At 41.3% G+C, this 19614-nt stretch overlaps 1 protein-coding gene across 5 annotated transcripts in view; it reads left to right on the top strand.

The window, feature by feature from the left end:
• Window positions 1–19614, top strand: part of NF1 (neurofibromin 1) — a 201282-nt gene that overhangs the window by 65358 nt on the left and 116310 nt on the right. For 3 of the 5 annotated variants that reach the window (XM_026680434.2, XM_087957081.1, XM_087957072.1), the window contains exons 29-36: window positions 35–138; window positions 1764–1899; window positions 7515–7577; window positions 11738–11896; window positions 13450–13547; window positions 14402–14548; window positions 15805–15951; window positions 16791–16901. In XM_026680434.2, the coding sequence (XP_026536219.1) occupies window positions 35–138; window positions 1764–1899; window positions 7515–7577; window positions 11738–11896; window positions 13450–13547; window positions 14402–14548; window positions 15805–15951; window positions 16791–16901 (965 nt within the window). The remainder of the gene's footprint in view (window positions 1–34; window positions 139–1763; window positions 1900–7514; window positions 7578–11737; window positions 11897–13449; window positions 13548–14401; window positions 14549–15804; window positions 15952–16790; window positions 16902–19614) is intronic. The other 2 variants (XM_026680435.2, XM_087957083.1) reach the window with 1 other exon arrangement.

Raw genomic sequence — 19614 nt, 5'->3', positions numbered from 1 at the left:
AACTAATTTGAATGGGGTAAATTCTGTCATGCAGGTGTATGGTGCAACCTATCTACAGAAGCTTTTGGAGCCTTTATTAAGAACTGTAATTACATCCCCAGAATGGCAGCCTGTGAGCTTCGAAGTGGACCCTACAAGGTTTGATTTTGGAGTTGTGATGGGGCGAAGTTTCTACTCTTTTTCTTATTTTTCCTCCTCTTTTTTTTTTTCTCCCTGGTTTTGAAGTTTGCATAATAAGGGTCTTATCCCTGGATCTTTGTTGAAAAAAGGCAAGACAGGAGCTTTCTTTCAAGACTATTTTTTTTTCTCAACATTTTTTTTAATACCAGCAAAAGAGCCAGGACTTGAGGGTTTTTTAAAAAGACCAGTAGGATTGTTGTGGGGAAAAATAAGAGATAAGTCTGTCTATCAACCATAACAACTTTACGATTTGTGGACTTCAACTCCCAGAATACCTAAGCCAGCATGGCTGGCTGGGTATTCTGAGAGTTGAACTCCATACATCTTAAAAGTCATCAAGATTGAGAAACGCTGGTCTGGATCAATGTTTTTTGGCCTTGGCAACTTTGAGACGTGTGGACGCCTGCTCTTGGAATTCTGGGAGTTGAAGTCCACACATTTTAAAGGTGGCAAGTTTGAGAAAGGCTGATCTTTACATTCTCTAATCAACATCTGGAGCCTCCCTCTCCTATTTATAATGGGATGGGTAGAAACAGAGAAAAATAGCCTTTTTCTTGGAGCAGTGGGGAATGCACTCATTCCTTTACCGTCATTGTTGAATTTTTTGTTACCAACTTTAGATATGTATACTTTGGAGTGTAGCAGGTGATGAGATACTGAAATGAAATTACTCTTGCTAAGAACTCAATTCTTTTGTTTTTTCTTATATGCACATTCTGTTTTTCATCTGGTTCTCAGAGCAGTTTTATAGCTGAGAATGAGATGGGCGGTACCCACATTTGATAAGGCAGATAAATAATAAAAATGTAAGCATATCATTACATAGATACAATATAATTAGGAGTCAGTTTTAATATTTGCAATGTTTTTTTCTCCTGGACATAGGCAGATGGTAATAAAGTTCAGAAGCCAACCTTTTCCATTCACCATGGGAAAATAGTTGCAGGCAGGCAGTGATGATTATGAAGAGCTAATGGTGAAGACTCAATCAACTGATTATCGAAGATACAGTTGGAATCTTGAATGTAGACTGGTGATGGTGAACTTTTGACACCTGTGGCCTCTGGACCCCCTGGAAATCCTGCAAGAGGGCCTTGTCCTTGTGGGTCCTCTGAAACCTCCAAAAGTCATGTGAGCATTTTTACATGATTTTCGGAGGCTCCAAGGGGCCTTCTGAGAGCAGAGCTGACTTGCATGACTTTCAGAGGGTCTGAAGTGGCCTTGTTTGTCCGGGGTGTGTATATCTGTGTCTGTGTGACATACCAGCAGAGTCAAGGCAGGCATTTTCTGGATTTTTGACATGTCAAGCTCAAAATGTTCGCCATCACTGATAGAGTTTCTACCTCGTGTTGGAATGGCAACTCCCAGACAATTCAGCAGCATGGCAATTCTGTTGTTAATTTCTACTCTAATTCACTTGGGAATTTCCAAGTTGGGGAAGTCTGCCTTCCTTCTTTGTTGGTAGCCCTAAACAGGAGAGAACCATAGCTGCAATGTGGCTCTTGCGGAAACCACACACCTGACCCATTTTTTTAAACGGAAGCGAGGGAGCTTGGGAGAGCTATCACAGGCTTGTCTTACAGGTTGGAATCCAGTGAAAGCCTCGATAGTAACCAGCGGAGCCTTCTTCAGATGACCGAGAAGTTCTTCCATGCCATCATCAACTCTTCCACTGAGTTCCCACCCCAGCTGAGGAGTGTCTGCCACTGTCTCTATCAGGTATGAAACAGTCCGCCACCGTTGTTACATTGGAAAGTGGGGAAAGACTAAAAGCACTGTGCTGTTACTTTTAGAATAAACAGGAGACAGTGAAACTTAGGAAGCCTATCCAGGACTGCAGGATCCGATCCAGGTCAGTCACCGGGATCAGATATTTTGTCTTCCGAGCTTTCGGACTCATGCTGGAGCCCATCCTCAGGGAACGTGTCTGTGCGCTCTGGGTTGTTTTCTATGTGGTGAATTTCCCTGTGGATGGGCTCCAGCATGAGTCCGAAAGATTGGAAGATAAAACCTCTAAACCCAGTGACTGAACCAGATTGGATCCTGCAACATTATCCTGGGACACTTCTATTCGCCTATCCATGACTCCCTGGAGAACAAGCAGCTGGCTCAAGGAAATGCTTATTCATTGCTCATCATTCTTTTGCTTTTTTTTTTTTTTTTTTTAATTTAGGCATAAGTCACCTGTGGCTGTGGCCACTTATTTCTGAACTTCCCAGATATTATTAAATGTAAAATTCCCTCAATATATTCTCCAAAGCATTAATCGAAATTGTTGAGCACTGTGGAATGCCACCGATCATCTGCCTCTTGTTTTGATCTACACTATAATGTTAGTAATGTAGGCTGTGTTCCGTCTTCTCAGATACTGTCATGTTTAAGACCTGATGAGTCAAATTTATGGCTTTCTGGGGAGAGACGTTCGAGCCAAATCCGATGATGGAGAACATTTAGCCTTCCCTGTAGTTCTCACTGTTCCCAAACCTCAAGGAGCAAAGATTCCCCTTCATAATGCTCTGGTTTTGGATGTATTCAAAAAATGGGTGGACCTTTGCCCAATTCCTAAATGTTTTTATAAGAGCAGACTTTCCTGCTCTCCCCTTTGGAAGGCAGAGGGGTGAGACTTCCTAAGATTTTCCGGGATGCTTAGAAAACAAGAAGAACTTGTGCAGATTTTGGGGTGTGCCATATATCAACAGTGGTTTCCTTTCTCCAGGTCAGTGTTTCTTCCAGGCATTGCACAATCTCCCATATATTTAAAAAAAAAAAAGAATTTTCACTATTTTTCTGAATATTTGAGTTCCAAAACTGTGGGGAAGTCATTCATTCCTTGAAGCCAAGTCTAGGAAGAATCACCTGGAACCCAGCCTTTTGCATTGAGAGGGATATGGCTGACACATAAATAGCAGGATGTAAACTCCTGGGGACTAGCAATCTTTTATATACTGTACCTGGAGGCTGTTTGGGATGAGAGATTCAGTAGACATTTGAAGTCAAACTAAAGGTAAAGGTTTCCTTTGTCCAGTCATGTCTGACTCTAGGAGATGATATTTATCTCGGCTTCTTAGCAGAGGGAGCCAGCATTGTCCGAAGACATTTCTGTGGTCATGTGACCCACATTGCTGTATGCCAAAAGTGCACAGAATGCTGTTACCTTCCCATCAAAGTGGTACCTGTTTATCTACTCACATTTGCATGCTTTTGAACGGCTAGGTTGTCAGGAGCTGGGGTGAGTCACAGAAGCTCACTCAGTCACATGGCGCTCGGGTCTCAAACCCGAGCTGTCACTTTCCAGCTGACAAGCTCAGCATCTTTAACCACTGAGCCATCATGCCCCTTTGAGGTCAAACTATTTGGTTCCTTTTTTGTTTGTGTGCTTTAAGGCAAGACTATTAGGTTAATTCAAACTGGAGATGGAATGCAGCTAATTTATATCTGCCATTTTTTAAAAGAAAAACATGCAGTTGAAAAATGGCAAACCAGTGTCAAGCTTGACAGTATAATCTGGTATCACAGGAATGAGATTTTGTTTGGGGGGGCACATGCAATTTTTTGGTCAACAAGTTGCCTACCTTGACCCAAAATTTGTGTTAAAAAAAAGGGGGGGGACAATTTAAAATTCAATGATGGTTTTGTCTTACAGCCTTTTTGGCATTTCAAAATAGCAGTGGTAATTTTTTCTCTAGTTTTTGTTATGCTTGGTTGGTTTTTTTATTTTTGTTTTCCAGCAAGAAAATTCCTTGTTCGGTTGTCAACTAGCTGCTTTATTAGAATCACCAAAGTGGGATGGATCCTGGGTTGTACTTTGGATGTGTCAAATGTCACCTTTGTGCTGAGGTGAACTTTAAAGTTTAAAGCATGTAAAATGTTCAAAGTACCGAAGGGAAATTTCCAGTATTCTGGATATGGAACAAACATTCTTCCTTTCATAATTTTGTTTCATGCTTTGGGAAAAAGTGGTCCATTTTGGACCAAAAAATGGCACATTGTTCTATGTAGTTCTGTTTACAGCTTGGAAAAAGAAGGCTCCCTTATTGTTCTACATGTTTTGTGCACAACGAAAGCTCCTATACAGGATGCGGGAGCTTCTGTGTTTGTTCCTCCCCAAAGTTTTATATGTGTGAAGCAGAAATAGTTTGCTCAGGGGGATCATAGGATAATGGGATTATCCCATCTAAGTAGGACATGGCATAATTGAACACTTCTCTTCATAAACGCTTCCCTCTCAGAAAATGGAAGGTCTAATAATAGGCTTAAGTAGAGTGTTTAAAAAAAAACTGTTAAATTTCAACAAAAGATAAAATACAAAGAAACTGAAAAATAGGAATTAGAAAAGTTCAGAAAAAAAAAGCAAAATTAGTGCAGAAAAAAGGCAATAGAAAAGGAATAACTTCCAATTTTCTTTGGTACAGATTAAGCTGTATGGAAAATCAACCATAAAACACAGTGTTTCCATTTGATCCAGTTTTGATCAAATCCCCAAAATTACACTTTCTTTCCATGTCATGCAAAAAGTTCCAAAAATGATTTCCAAGGTACACAAGGTCTTTTCTTCAATCAGAGGAAACAATTTTGTCCATTCCATTCATTTCACCATCCATTCTTCCATTTGTAGGAATTTGTAGGCCTCTGTACCTCTGCGTGCAAAAGTCTCACTGCTGTTGTCATACATAAAAACAAAAATTCCATGGTTTCTTGGACTACAGCTTTTCCGTATAGCTGGGCATGATGTTTTTGGTTCAGAAGCAGAGACTTAAAACAGGTGGTCTCTGCCTTTCATTCAGAGGGCACACAGCCATGGATGGTATTATGTGATTCTTCTGAGCACAGTAACCCAGCACGGAAAGGAAGAGAACACAACATGATATACAGTACTTGGATGATAAATTATGTCATCTCTCTTTTTCCCTGCCTCTACCCCATCCATCCTGGATATAGAGGTAGTCCTCCGCTTTTCAACCACAATGGGACCCCAGATTTCTGTGACTAAAAGAGATAGTTGTTAAGTGAATTTTGCCCCATTTTATGACCTTTCTTGCCACAGTTGTTAAGTGAGTCACTGCAGTTCTTAAGCTAGTAACATGGCTGTTAAGTGAATCTGGCTCCCCAATTGATTTTGATTGTCAGAAGGTTGCACAAGGTGATCAAATGGCCCTGGGATACTGCAACCTTCATAAATAGGAATCTGAATTTTGATCACATGACCATGGGGATGCTGCAACAGTCATGTGAAAAAGGCATAAGTCACTTTGTTCAGTGCCGTTATAACAGTCACTAAATGAAAGGTTGTAAATCCAGGACTATCTGGATTTCTGCTTCAGTTTGGCAAGATATCTATCTGTAGGTCTGGAAAAAGCTTGTTACCCCCACCACAGTCTCCAAATACTGAAACACAACTTTGTGCAGGAGAAGGACTGGCAGAGCCAGGGGAAAGGGTGAAAAGAGAGATCAGAATCGCTACATGGTTGTAGCCAGAAGTTTGAAGCTGATATTTTTCCTTATTTAGTCAGCACAAGCCTTTTGACTCTAGCAAGCGCTCAAAGCAATTAACAGCATTTAAAAACAGAAGCAGAATGTTAAATTTAAAAGTGCCCATTAAAATTAGTGATGTAAATTCTAAAGTCAACCAGGAGGTGCATTCTATAGGCAGGGAAAACATAGGTGTAGTTCCTCTTGGCAGGCCCTTTGATAGGGAGGACTTCTTCTGTATGTCTTGAAAACCAGATTCTTTCCTACAAGGAGCGTGTTCCTCAGCCTTAAGCCAACTGAGGGCTTTGAAGATCAGTACCGATGATTTAAGTTGAGCTTCCTAAGCAGCATTACATTTTTTGTTATTTTGTACAACTGCAACTTCCAGTTCGTTTTCAAAAATATTTCCATAGAAGTCCCTATTTCAGTATCTACAAAATTCAATGAGACCTGAAGTGTAAGGGTGTGGGAATAGAGCTACAAATAATAAAAATACATCTTGATCGTTGAATTTTTTTTTTGGTGTGTGTAGTGAGTCTGTCTCCCAATCCTTGTCTGAATGCTGGAATAAAGATGATAATATCTGAAGATATGATAGGATCTGCATTCATATTTTTTTTTGGCTTTGTACCATACAATCTGTATGTATGAAATGGTATGAAAAATACACCGAAGCAGCCTTATTTATTAAGGTTAAAATAATGTCTCTCAAGGTTTGGAAAATACTTTGGGCTCACAGTCAGTTTTGTAACTGGCTGGAAAATGACTTTGGTAATCATCTTTTTTATTGTTGTTTATTACTCAGCTGAGCTTATTCTGCTGCCTCAACGGATGTTTCAGTAAAAGACACTGCAGAACCATAACTCTTGGGCATCACACCCTTTGAGAGAGCTTGCCAAAGCCTGTTGTGCACCATTGTAAATGGATAGAAGAGAAGTAGCACCTTCACAAGCCTTTGCAATTTGGGGACATTAATCTTCACAGATAGTCCTCGACTTAAGGCCACAATTGAACCCCAGATTTATGTTGCTAAGCAAAACATTTGTTAAATGAGCTTTGCCCCATTCTACAACCTTTCTTCCCAACATTTGTTAAGTGAAACACTGCAGTTGTTAAGTTAAGAACGTGGTTGTTCGGTGAATCCGGCTTCCCTGTTGACTTGGCTTGTCAGATGGTCACAGAAGGGGATCACATGACCCCGGGACACTGCAACCGTCATAAATATGAGTCAGTTGCCAAGCGTCAGGATTTTGATCACATGATCATGAGAATGCTGCTGTGGTCGTAAATGTGAAAAATGGCCATAAGTCACTTTTTAGTGCCATTGTAACTTTGAAGGGTCACTAAATGAACTTGTAAATTGAGGACTACCTCTATTAAGATTTGTCTTTGGAGACCACTTCAGCATGAGTTTGTAAAATGAAATCCATAAATGTATGTGGTACTGCTGTTTGGGAAAAGTAGATAAACCCACAAGAGACAGAATTAAATGTCACCGATCACTGTTAAGCTGGAAATGCTTTTGGGAAGAATATATTTGATTTTTTGCTGGAACGTGTTCAGAACAATGCAGATCTTGTAAGTGCCTCATTAGCAAATGCTCTTTTTGAACTACTGTACTTAACCTAGCCAGAAATAGTAGAAATGATTGGAACAACATTTGCTTGCTTACTACTTGTGACTAGATGGTGGTCGCCAACATGGAATAGAAGTTTCATCCAGCGCTAGTGTGCGCACTTCACTTTTTTTGTTTTTGTTTCATTCTGTTACATTTGATTGTGTGATTTCATGTTCAGAACAACATTTTTCTTTTTGCTGTATGTAGTTGGTGCTGTGACTTGTTTGTGCTCATCTCTGTTCTGTAGGCAACTTGCCACTCTCTCCTGAATAAAGCTACCGTAAAAGAAAAAAAGGAAAACAAAAAAGCAGTAAGTTTTGGAGAAGTTTTATTAAGCCATTTCTTTCAAAGCACACAAACATCCTCTTCCCCACTTTCTGCTTTTGCTCTTTGTTCCCAAAACTCTTTCCTTCCAACCTTCTTTGACACTCATTGTCAAATCGTTCTACTAATTCTGGCACTAAAGATGCTTTTAAATTGAATTAACACTCAGTTGAAGTGATGGCTGGTTTAAAAAAAAACAAAACCTGAATGTGCCTCTTTCTTTTTTCTTTTTCCCTTCGGAAGGAAATCTCTGCCGCTCCACAACAGCTTTCCCTCTTTGCCAACAGTTGCATGCTAAAGAAACTAAGGGAAAACTCAGAAATGAAAGACAGGAGTGTGGTTGCTTTTGTATTAGTTGGACTGTCTAGGACAGGGGTCCCCAAACTTGGCAACTTTAAGACTTGTGGACTTCAACTCCCAGAATTCCTCAGCCAGCATAGCTGACAATACTCTTATGCAGGGGTCTCCAACCTGAGGAATTCTGGGAGTTGAAGTCCACAAGTCTTAAAGTTGCCAAGTTTGGAGACCTCTGGTCGGGGCGGGGGGGGAGAGGAAAGCCCCTCCCTCCTCCACCTATTCTAAAGAGATCTCCGTATCCTTTCATTTTCCCTTGATGGCATTGAAGAAGCCTCTCAGGAAACCACAGGGGTTTTATAAAACTTATCAAAATGTTAGCAGCAGCATGTGGGGAGGGGAATGTTGATTTGGAAGTGTGTGTCAGATAAAGAGGACCTCGTTGTTGTGATGAGAGCTGTGTGGCTGCACAGTTAGTGCATGTTTCGAAGTTCATCTTTTCTAATGGAGCCAGTTTTCAAAGCTGGAAAGGAGTGAGGGAGAACACCGCAGTAATAAAAGCATGACTGTCAAATATGGTCAGTCCTCGACTTAAGAACACACAGGGACCAGAATTTTCATTGCTAAGCAAAGTAATTGTTAAGGGAGCCGTGCCTGATTTTATGATGTTTTTTGCCACGGTTGTTAAGCGAATCGCTGCTGCTGTTAAATAAATCATGAGGTCATTGAGTGAATCTGGCTTCCTCTGTTGACTTTGCTTATTGGAAGCTCGGTGGGAGAGTCTCAGATGGCAATGACGCACCCTGGGATGCCACAACCATTATAAATGTTGGTTGCCAAGAGCCAAATTTTGTTCACTGGCCCATGGAGATGCTACAACTGTTGTAGTAAGTGCGAGGACCAGTTGCATGTCATTTTGTTTAGTGCTGTCATAACTTTGAACAGTTGCTAAACGAACGGTTGTAAGTCGAAGGCCACCTATACTCGTTTTTTTTCTGCATCAGTTTGGAGGTAGAGTAGGGAATATGGTTGCTAAATGGAGTGAACTTACTGTCTAACTTTCCCTCCTTGGTCAAGCAAAGAGAAGTGGCCTGGGGTCTTTGCAGAGAGGCTGGTTTGCTTTGCCTGGATTTTTAAAGAGAGGTTGCTAAGCAAAATGCTGAAATTGTTTTCTCCATTTTAAAAATGTATTTTGTATTCCTTCTGCTGCCTAATAAGATTAAACGTTTGACTACATATGCAGTGAATATATGCGGATGGTCTGATAGTTTAAGAGTGCCTTGTTTTTGCAGTTTTGACCTAAGGAGATTTGTTGATTATGTGCCATTCTCTTTGGGGAATGAAAGGGTCTCCCTTCTTCTCTGAGGGGTAGGTCCATGGCAACTGAGTGGACCAGATCATCCATAAGAGCAGGGGTCCCCAACCTTCGCAACTTTAAGACTTGTGGATTTCAATTCCAGAAGGAATTGTGGGAGTTGAAGTTCACAGTTCTTAAAGTTGCCAAGATTGGAGACCCCTTCATAAGAGTATTGTCAGCTTCCTCCATTTCTCTCTCTCTCTCTCTTAAAAGTCTGGTATCTGATGAGATTTGAATGATGATATGTCACAAAGATGCTTTTTCAAAAGCCAACTGGATTTTCTTTGTTTTTCCTTGAAGACGTTTCACTTCTCATCCGAGAAACTTGTTCAGTTCAGTTCAGAGCTTCTTCAGTTCAGTTCTGAACTGAAGAAGCTTCTTGGATGAGATATGAGACATCTTCGAGGAAAATCAAAGTCCAGTTGCCTTTTGAAAAAGCACCTTTGGAACAACCATGACTTGGATGACTGAGAATCTCCATAGATGAGTGATGATATGGAAGATGCAACAGGAGTTTGGCTTTTGAGGAGTGTGGAAAGGGGCGCAACCACATGACCATCTGGATTCTTTGCATGGAGGAGGTTCCTCAATGCCACTTCTGGTAGGTCCTCATTAGTATCATGGATTCTGAGTTTGTTGATTAATTTTCTTCCTGTGGTTCTTCCTGTGCTCCAGTTCAGTCAGTCAAGGTAGGAAAAGTGTGTTGCCAATTTAGCCCATGTTGTTTGCTTGCCCAAATGTTCTCTGGGTTGTATAAGGTCCACAATTTGCCTTTTGACTTCTAGGTCAATTTTTACGGTGTGGGTCATCTTCTCTAACCCTTTATGAATTGTCAGGTGGTGGCCTAGAGATTCCCCCTTGCTGAAACATGCCAGTCCATATTTTTAGGACTTATTCTTTTCTGTCAAAACAAAGCTCTGTTCCCTAGCATCACACCCACCATTTGAAATTCCCAAGACTTTGGATAAGTGTTTTGAATTCTGTTTGAGTTATTGAGTTCATTTGTTCTCTGAATTAGGAGAGCAGTTCTACACTTTTATTAGATTTGAAGAATTCTCAGTCCAGCCGGACTTTGGATAGGAAATTACACAGAAAGTGTGCCACCTCGACTTTGGGCATGGAAAGAAATGCAGTGATAGATAGTAATGTGTCTACAGGACCTTCTTTGTATGCGCTGAAATTGCAACTAATGCGGACTCTACATTCTTTGCATAAATTGCAACTAACATGGGCTATCCAATCTGCATAAAGTCTGTTTTTGCATAAGCATTCTTCATCTTGTTAGGATGTATAGCAGATCCGAAGACCTTTAATGGGAATTGGGGTGGGGTAGGCTTTGATCCTGATTACTTACCTACAGGGACTCTTAGAAACTAAGATCAGAAACCAGAATCCTATCCTAAGTGAGTAGCAAGTTCTTAAGCTTGAAGGACATTGATGCCTTTCCAAATCACCTTTGATTGGAATGGCTCTTTTGAAACCCAAAGTGTTCAGGGCAGAAGAAAATCGTTTGAATATATTTGTTCTGATCCTTTCCCCTTCCCTCCTCGTCCTTCTCTAAAGTAAAGCCACTCAGAGTCTCGCTGTATTAGCGGCATAGAAGTTTAATAAATTAATGAGGGGTCCTTGGTGTTCTCTGAGCTTGGTTGTTTTCTTGCAGATGTTTCATTACCAAACTAAGTAACATCATAAATGGCTGATGATGTTACCTAGTTTGGTAATGAAACGTCTGCAAAACAACAACAACCAAGTTCTGAGAGCACCAAAGACCCCTCTTTTTAATCGTGAGTTACAAATATTGAGAGAGAGAGAGAGACAGAGAGACAGACAGAGACAGACAGAGACAGAGACAGAGACAGACAGACAGCTTTTCTTGCCTGTATAGTAAATGCAGTTATTCTCCTACATGAGTGACTACCATTTTGTGTGGCTATTTTTTCCCCACAGAGGTTATGTATGATTTTTCAAATGAATGGATGATTTCCATTCATGTTTTATGGAAAGTTGTTGCTATGAGAATCATTCTCTGGTGCATTAATTGTTATGAACTGAATGAGTGAATCAATTGGGTATATTATTGATTTTTTAAATCAGAATTGTTTAAATGTTGGGCTCAATATAGAGTAAACTCTTTTGTTCCTAATTAGTATATTTTGAAATATCTTTTTAGTTTTATTTTAGGAGATACGAATTGCTCACACGCTGGCTTCACAGTAAGATGTTTGTCTGTATGAAAGTGAATGTAACCCCTGTTGTTAAATCATGCCTTCTCTATACTATTTTCAATAACTCTTTCTTCATTTCCTCCTTATAACAATTTGGCTCTTGCCTCTGGAACCTGCTTAACATAGAAACCATTTGGTTACTTGTCTAGTGTCATTCTGAAACAATGACATGTAAGGAAGAGATGGCCCAAGTGTTCTTCTCCTATTGAACTAGCTTTTTATCCTACATTTAAATGATGGCTTTCTTAATTTCCACCCTGTGCTGTTTAGGTGGTCAGCCAGCGGTTTCCTCAGAACAGCATTGGAGCGGTTGGGAGTGCCATGTTCTTGAGATTCATTAATCCGGCTATTGTGTCCCCATATGAAGCTGGTATATTGGATAAGAAGCCTCCACCGAGAATCGAAAGGGGTCTGAAGTTAATGTCAAAGGTGAGAAACAGTGTCTCTTTTATGCTGGATGGGAGGGAATAGCAGGGAAGTGATGGTGGTGGAATTGGGCATCTTGTTTTTATGGAAGGGCTAAAAGAGCTCAAGAGATGGCAATCTGCTTGCAGCTCTGAGGATTTGGATATGATTCTTGAAGCCCTTCCAAACGTTGACACAGAGTGTAATTGTAATAGGTAGCAGAGGTGAAAAATTATTAAATATAGGATTGATTATGTTATATATTGTTATATAAACAATAGTTAATTCAACAGAAATTAAATTCAAATATAGTTTGCCACAAGCCTGAGGTTTGGATTACAGGTAGTCTTCAGGTTATGACTGTCCACTAAGTATCTATTCAAAGTTATGATGGCACTGAACGATGGGGACTTACAACTGGCCCTTGAAGTTTTGGCCATTGCAACATCCTTTGGTCACATTATCATCATTTACAACCTTCCCTGTTGGCTTCTCATCAGCAAAGTCAGTGGGGAAGCTGGCAGGAAACTGTTAATTGTTCCTTGTGGTCCCTCTTTTTCTCCCAAGGAGCCATGGGGATCTCATACTCCATAGTACCTGCTCATGCCACCTAGTTGTACACCCTCCGTAGCATCAGCCTGCAGTACCTGCCTACCTACTGTAGCAGCACTCTCTAAGCGGTGTACAGAGTCAGCATATTGCTCCCAACAATCTGGGTCCTCATTTTACCAACCATGGAAGGTTATAAACCATGGAAGGTTTAACGACTTTATAAAGCTGAGTCAACCTTGAGCCAGCCAGGAACAAACTCCTGGCATTGGGCAGAGTCAGCCTGCAATACTGCATGATAACCACTGTGCCACCACGGCTCCTGCTTGAACTTTACAGGACTTGCCCACAGCACCCACCCACCTGTAGTTCTTGTCTGTTAGCTTGCTTGCCCTTGGTGCAGTTTCAGTACCTCTTCCCATCTTGCAGTCACATGAGGTCCTTGCCTAACAATGACAAAAGGGGCTGCAGAGATTGCCATCGCAAAACGTTCCATTCCAATGATATTATATTTTACAACCACCTCACTTAGTGATGGAAACCCTTGTCCCAGTTGCTGTCATAACCTGAGGATTGCCTTTAGAACCCTGGCATGCGCTGAAGTATACTTCTTTGCTCAAATAAAACACTCCAATTTTAAGACCCGCCTGCTTAATCAAACCTTCACCAATCTAGTACAGACTCCATTGTGTAGAACTTTCCCTTAAGCAGGTGCTTAACTTCCCTGCTGACAGGTGATGCTGGGAATCCAATACGTGAGATAAGCATCAGATTGGGGAAGGCTGCTTTTAACTACCAGTGAATTTATTCCTAGCCTGAAGATATTTTAGAGGGAATGGGCATTTGATGGAATTTCACTGTATGCCAACACATTACATTACATGCCAACGCATTACATTACATTCATACTACCAAATATCTTAGATTAGAACAAATCTTCTACAATACTTGGCATGTAATTCTAGAAAGGAAACTTCTTCAAATGTGGTTTGCATGACTCACTCACTCGGTTGGTCTCTTTTGCTCAGGTACTTCAGAGCATCGCTAACCATGTCTTGTTTACAAAGGAGGAGCACATGCGGCCTTTTAACGACTTTGTGAAAAGCAACTTTGATGCTGCAAGAAGGTAAGCCAGTAAGAGTGTTTTGATTTTTTTGAAGCAAGTTTTGCCTCTCCAGTTTTTCAAGCCAGAGTTAGAGAGCATAGGCTAGAGGCAGGTAATGAGTCCCAGCATACACCACTTGAATACAAACTGAGGTTGACAAAATCACCACCAGTCCAGAGCAAAGGGCAGCTTTACTTGGAACAGCTTCCATCTTAGGAGGATACCTTTAATACCATCAAATAATACCTGCCTCTCCCAGGGTCTTTGGGAAGGACTCGATAGGCAAATAAAAATGCCAAATCCACTCTAAACATCTAGCTGACAGTGCAACCAACCATTATAATAATAAATAGACCCAAAACATATGTGGACGATCTAGTCTACAGAATTCTTTAGCTGTGATAGGTTTAAAGGGAGATTTCAAACATTGGTGAAGAGGGAAAATTCTTCTCAGTGCTATTGGTCAATGGGATATCCAGGTGGCCCTAAAATTAGATGCAGGGAAAGAACTACTGTGTTGGAGAGCTTTACCTTCAGAGCTTTCTTATGTGCTTCCTGGAGATATCTGTAGTTTTTTTTTAGGAAGCACGATGATGATTAATAGATGAATATTTTGGTCTAACACAGGTGCTTTTACATTATTCAAAAATGGTATAGGGTCTCTGCTTGAGCAGGGGGGTGGACTAGAAGTTCTTCCAGGTCCCTTCCAACTCTGTTGTTCTGTTAAAAAGAAGTTAGATTTGTTAGTTCACATTATTAACCTCTGTTGGAAAGTTCTTGATGCTGAAGCCAATTTGAGTCCTAGTCATCCATATCCGCATTTTTTTGTAGATGCTTTGATAAGAAAGGGCACAATATCTTCTCTTTCCATATAGGTTTTTCCTTGACATTGCCTCAGATTGTCCAGCTAGTGATACAGTCAATCACAGCCTCTCTTTCATCAGTGATGGCAATGTACTTGCACTACATCGTTTGCTGTGGAACAATCAAGAGAAGATCGGGCAGTACCTTTCCAGCAACAGGTAATAGTGCCTGACTAGGGGTAAAAAGGCTGAGAAATAGCAGCAATACTTAGACCTATATACTGCTTCAAAAGCGCCTTACAGCCCTCTCTAAGCAGTTTACAGAATCAGCAGTTTGCCCCCAACAGTTTGGGCCCTCATTTCATTGACCTCGGAAGGATGGAAGGCCGAGCTAACCTTGAGCCTGGTGAGATTCGAATTGCCGAACTGCAAGCAGCCAGAAGTCAGCACAATTAGCCTGCAGTAGTGTATTCTAGCCATTACGCCACCATGGCTCATGGGCACAAGAAAGGACATAATGCGTGTAAAAATAAAAGTTCATTAAATCAACAGAGAATTTACAGTTGTGATAACATTAAAATTAATTGTTTCATTGATGAATTGAATATATACAACTAATGTATATATGGTGAGAGAAGAGATATAAGGCTTGATATGAAAAAGAATTGTAAATATAAGTAACGCTTGACACAGTACTGTTAAAATGTAAATGAATATGTATTTTTGAAATTAATAAAATAATAATAATAAAAAAGAATATATACAACTAAAATTCCTTATATCATCTTGAGAAATAATTATATATATATATACTTACAAAGTGCTAAACTGGAAGCCTCCCAGGGCCATTTCCTTACAAGATGGGAGGCAAACAAATTCAATTAATTACCCAATAGTATTGAGCATAGAGCAGACCCAAAGTGTAGATAAGATGGAGTAGATTGTACCTTGTGGGAGGTTTGAGAATCTTTAATTGAGAGGGAAAACATTTGCTTATTTGCTATAAAAATGTAACATGGAATAGGACTTAGTTGTTCCTACACATCAGTAAATCTTGGAATGGAGAAGGAAGAGTTGCCATTTAATACAAAAGATGTGGCCTTTAGGTGTAGTGAACAAGCAGGTTTTTAATGTTTTTTTAAACTATATAAATAGTATTTTTCATGCTGTGTTTTTTAGTCTTAGCAACTTTTAAGATATGTGGACTTTAGCTCCCAGAACTCCATGCTGGCTGGGGAATTCTAGGAGTTGAAATCCACACAACTTAAAAATTCTAAGACTGAGAAACCATGACTTACCGTATAGGTAGTCCTAGACATACGACTGTGTCAACCCCCATCCCACCAAAAAAAAAAAAAAAATGTTACAAGTCAAGGATTACCTATATAGCATGAAGTTGTTTATAGCAACTTGCAGTTTGAAAAACATTATATCCCTCAAGCTTCTTATATCCCTAAATTATGATCATCCTCTAGGGACCATAAGGCTGTTGGAAGGCGACCATTTGACAAGATGGCAACTTTGCTTGCATACCTGGGTCCTCCTGAGCACAAGCCGGTGGCAGACACACAGTGGTCCAGTATAAACCTCACTAGTTCCAAGTTTGAAGAATTTATGACAAGGTAAATGAAACCAAATGTTTGCTGGCCTGTTGTGAACTCTTGAGGGATGGGCAAAGTATTTCCTCCCAGATGTTAAATTTGAACTCTCAACAGCCAAGGCTCCCATAACGCAAATGGATATAAATGGATGCAATTAATATCTTTTATAGATTCAACATATTAACCTACTCTTCTCTCCTTGAACGCTATATTAAACTGAAAATCTATTGTGATTTTATTTAGATTCTTAACCATTAAATGGGAAGCTAGTGTGCTGCAAAGCCAGCAAGCATCTTTAATTCCAAGGATCCTTTGGGAATCAGGCCCTAGCAGAATTCTTAGAAAGTAAAAAAGGGTCATTGGCTGCAACCAGGATTTTTTTTGGGGGGGGGAAGGAGAGGAAGGATGCATCTTGGAAAACTTGAGTGGCAAGAAGCAGCATCAGCAGAAGCCTTCTGATCTATGAGGGCAGGACAAGAAGCAAAGGAGGGAAACTAATCAAGGAGAGAAGCAACCCAGAATTAAGGAGAAATTTCCTGACAGTGAGAACAATTAATCAGTGGAACAACTTGTCTCCAGAAGTTGTGGGTGCTCCAACATTGGGGGTTTTTAAGAAGAGGTTGGGCAGCCATTTTGTCTGAAGTGCTATAGGGTTTCCTGCCTGAATAAGGAGTTGGACCAGAAGGCCTCCAAGGTCCCTTCCAACTCTGCTATGCTATGCTTGCCGTGGGTACCATTTTGTGGGATCTTCAGTGACTTGTAATTCCAAATAGATCCACTAGCCACAAAATTTAGGGAATGTCTGATACGGTCACAACCAGGATAAATTGCTGCTTTCCTGCCTATCTTTGTGTCCTTAGGCACCAGGTCCACGAGAAAGAAGAGTTCAAAGCCTTGAAAACCCTCAACATTTTTTACCAAGCTGGGACGACAAAAGCTGGCAACCCCGTCTTCTATTACATTGCTCGCCGGTAAGACAGTTTTCTCTTCCTCCTTAAACCAGACTACTGAGGATTGGTGAGATTTGCAGGCCCAGCTTTTGTTTCGTTTTGAACAGGGACGTTCGATTTGCCATTTGGTGGTGTTTTCTTCGTACTCTGAAAGGGTTAGCCAGAGAAGGTGGACATAATGGTAATCCTCGACTCAACAGCCATTCATTTAGCAACCTGTTTGAATTTACAGCGACACTGAAAAAAAGTGACTTATAAATGGTCTTCGTATTTGTGAGCATCCCCATGGGTCACATGATCAAAATTTGGGGTGCTTGTCAACCATCCTGTGTTTAGAATGGCTGCAGAATCCCAGGGTCATGTGATCGCTATTTGCAACTTTTCTGGCCCCTTCCAACAAGCAAAGTCAAATGGGGGAAGCTGTTTTCACTTAACAATCACATGATTCTCTTAACAACTGGAAGGATTCTTTCTTTTTCTTTTTTTCTTTTTTTGGCAAAAAAAAAATTGGGCACAACTCACTTAATAACCGCTTTGCTTAGCAATGAAAATTCTGGTCCAGATTGTGGTCATAAGTCGAGGACTCCCAATATGTTTGTACACAAAAGTGCCCCGTCAAGTGTTTGTAATATTGGCCGTGAGGGACAAGGTTTGCCATTATCTGGTGGTTGTTTTGCCCAAGCGCATATTTTGTTTGAGGGATTCTCCATGTCTACGACGGGGCAGTAAGTTTCTTTCAAAACAACAACATATGCCCCTTAGATCAGCTGCCCCCAATCTTTGGGGCATCAGACCGGTTCCATGGAGGAAGGTTTTTCTGCAGATCAGAGGGGGGGTGGTTTCGCGTGCTGCCTGCATCCCACAGATGGGGCTTCGTTTGTTTGTGCAGACTGGTTGCTGGCATGCTGTGGACTGGTTAGATCAGGGGTTGCCAACCTTTTGGACCTCAGGGACCACCAAACTCATAATTTTAAATCCCGTGGACCAGAGACCCTGGGAAAATCCCCCAAAAAGTCTGCAGGAAAATTCCCCACACCGTTTTCCTACCGCTCGATCATTCTTTATTTGGGATCTCAGGATACCGTCTCCAGCTCCGTTCTCAGGGGGAGAGAGACACACTTTTGGATTCATGCAAGGAAAGCAGCAGAAGGCTTTCTTTCTCTCCCCCAAACTCTGCCAGAAATTAGTCTCTATGAGACTTGTCGAGCCAGCGCAGCCTCTTGGAGCAGGAGGCCTTGCAGAGTCCCAAAGACTCATTTCTGGCGGAGCTTGGAGGAGAGAAAGACTTTTGCTGCTTTCCTTGCGTGCAGCCAATAGCAGAAGGAAGAAGCAGCCCGGCGGCTAGGCCAGGCGACTGGGGCAAGTTATCCCCCTCCGCCCTTTCCCCTCTTCCCTCACTACCTTGTGTTGTTCGCAATGCAAGTGACACAAGCCTTGTGTTCCTGCAGGCCATGTGGGTGGCACAGCCTTGTGTTCCCATGTAGCCTGGATTAATTGCTTTGGGGGATTGCTCTGGGGGTGACATTTCTCTGCGGACCACCAAAATTTTCTCTGAGGACCACCAGTGGTCCTTGGCCCACTGGTTGGCGACCACTGGGTTAGATTGTACAGGTAGACCTCGACTTTAAAAAGTTCATTTAGTGACCATTCAGAGTTACAACAGCACTCAAAAAAGTGACCTTTGACCTTTCTTCACAGTTTTGACCTTTGCAGCATCCCCATGAACTTGTCATCAAAATTCAGCCGCTTGGCAACTGGTTCATACTTATGACCATTGCTGTGTCCCGAGGTCATGTGATCCCCTTCTGGCAAGCAAAGTCAAGGGGAAGCCAGATTCACTTAACAACCGGGTTACTAACTTATCAACTGCAGTGAGTCACTTAACCACTGAGGCAAGAAAGGCCGTAAAATGGGGCTAAATTCACTTAACAAATGTCTTACTTAGCAGCAGAAATTTTGGCCTCAATTGTGGTCGTAAGTTGAGGACTACTTGTACTTTTTGTGATGAAAGGTACACATAATATCTGGAGCAAGGGGAAAACCTAACTGCTTTGGTGGTGGTATAATTTAAAAGAAAAATTATCATCAGTGTCAAAACCAGTTTTATTTTCAGGTAGCCCTCACTTAACGATCGGTTGCTTGTTTGAAGTTACAGCAGACCCTTCTTCTCCCCCCTTTCATTCAAAGAATGAAACTTTGATTTTGGGTTTTACTGAGTAGATTGATAGATCTATACAGAAATGACTGGTTCATATTATTATGAAAAAGCAAAAAGTTGTGATTTGATGTTAATTTCTGAATTGCTGAATGCTGAGGAGAAGAGAAGCAGCTTCTTGCTGATTCGTATCGTTTCTGTTTCTTGGCCAACTGAAACCCACCCCTGGCTGCCTCCCCATCCCGCTCCTCCCAGGAGTCCCCAAGCGACCCGTTTTGGATGCGGGCCTCCCAGAAGTTCGAGAAGGCCGGAAATGGGCCCAATTTCTGGCTTCCAGAGAGCCTTTGGAGCCATTTTCGCCTTCCTGGAGGCTCGAGGAAAGCCTCCGGAGCCCAGGGAAGGCAAAAAAAGGCCCCCTCTCCCCCGCTGTGGTGCAGGAGGCCGACTAGATGCACTTCCCCCATCCCTCTCTTCCCAGAGGTCATCTAAAAACGCAACCAGTGCTGTTTCCCTTTCATATCTTGGCCTGAAATCCAACTGAAAAGGGCCCACATGATACAGAATAGCAGAGTTAGAAGG

The sequence above is a fragment of the Notechis scutatus genome, chromosome 1 (genome assembly GCF_049901735.1).
Source record: "Notechis scutatus isolate UNSWTSFEM ecotype Mainland chromosome 1, rNotScu1.2, whole genome shotgun sequence".
Lineage (NCBI taxonomy): Eukaryota > Metazoa > Chordata > Lepidosauria > Squamata > Elapidae > Notechis > Notechis scutatus.
The sequence above is the reverse complement of the archived record's forward strand: the minus strand, read 5'-3'. Positions and strand labels throughout refer to the sequence as shown.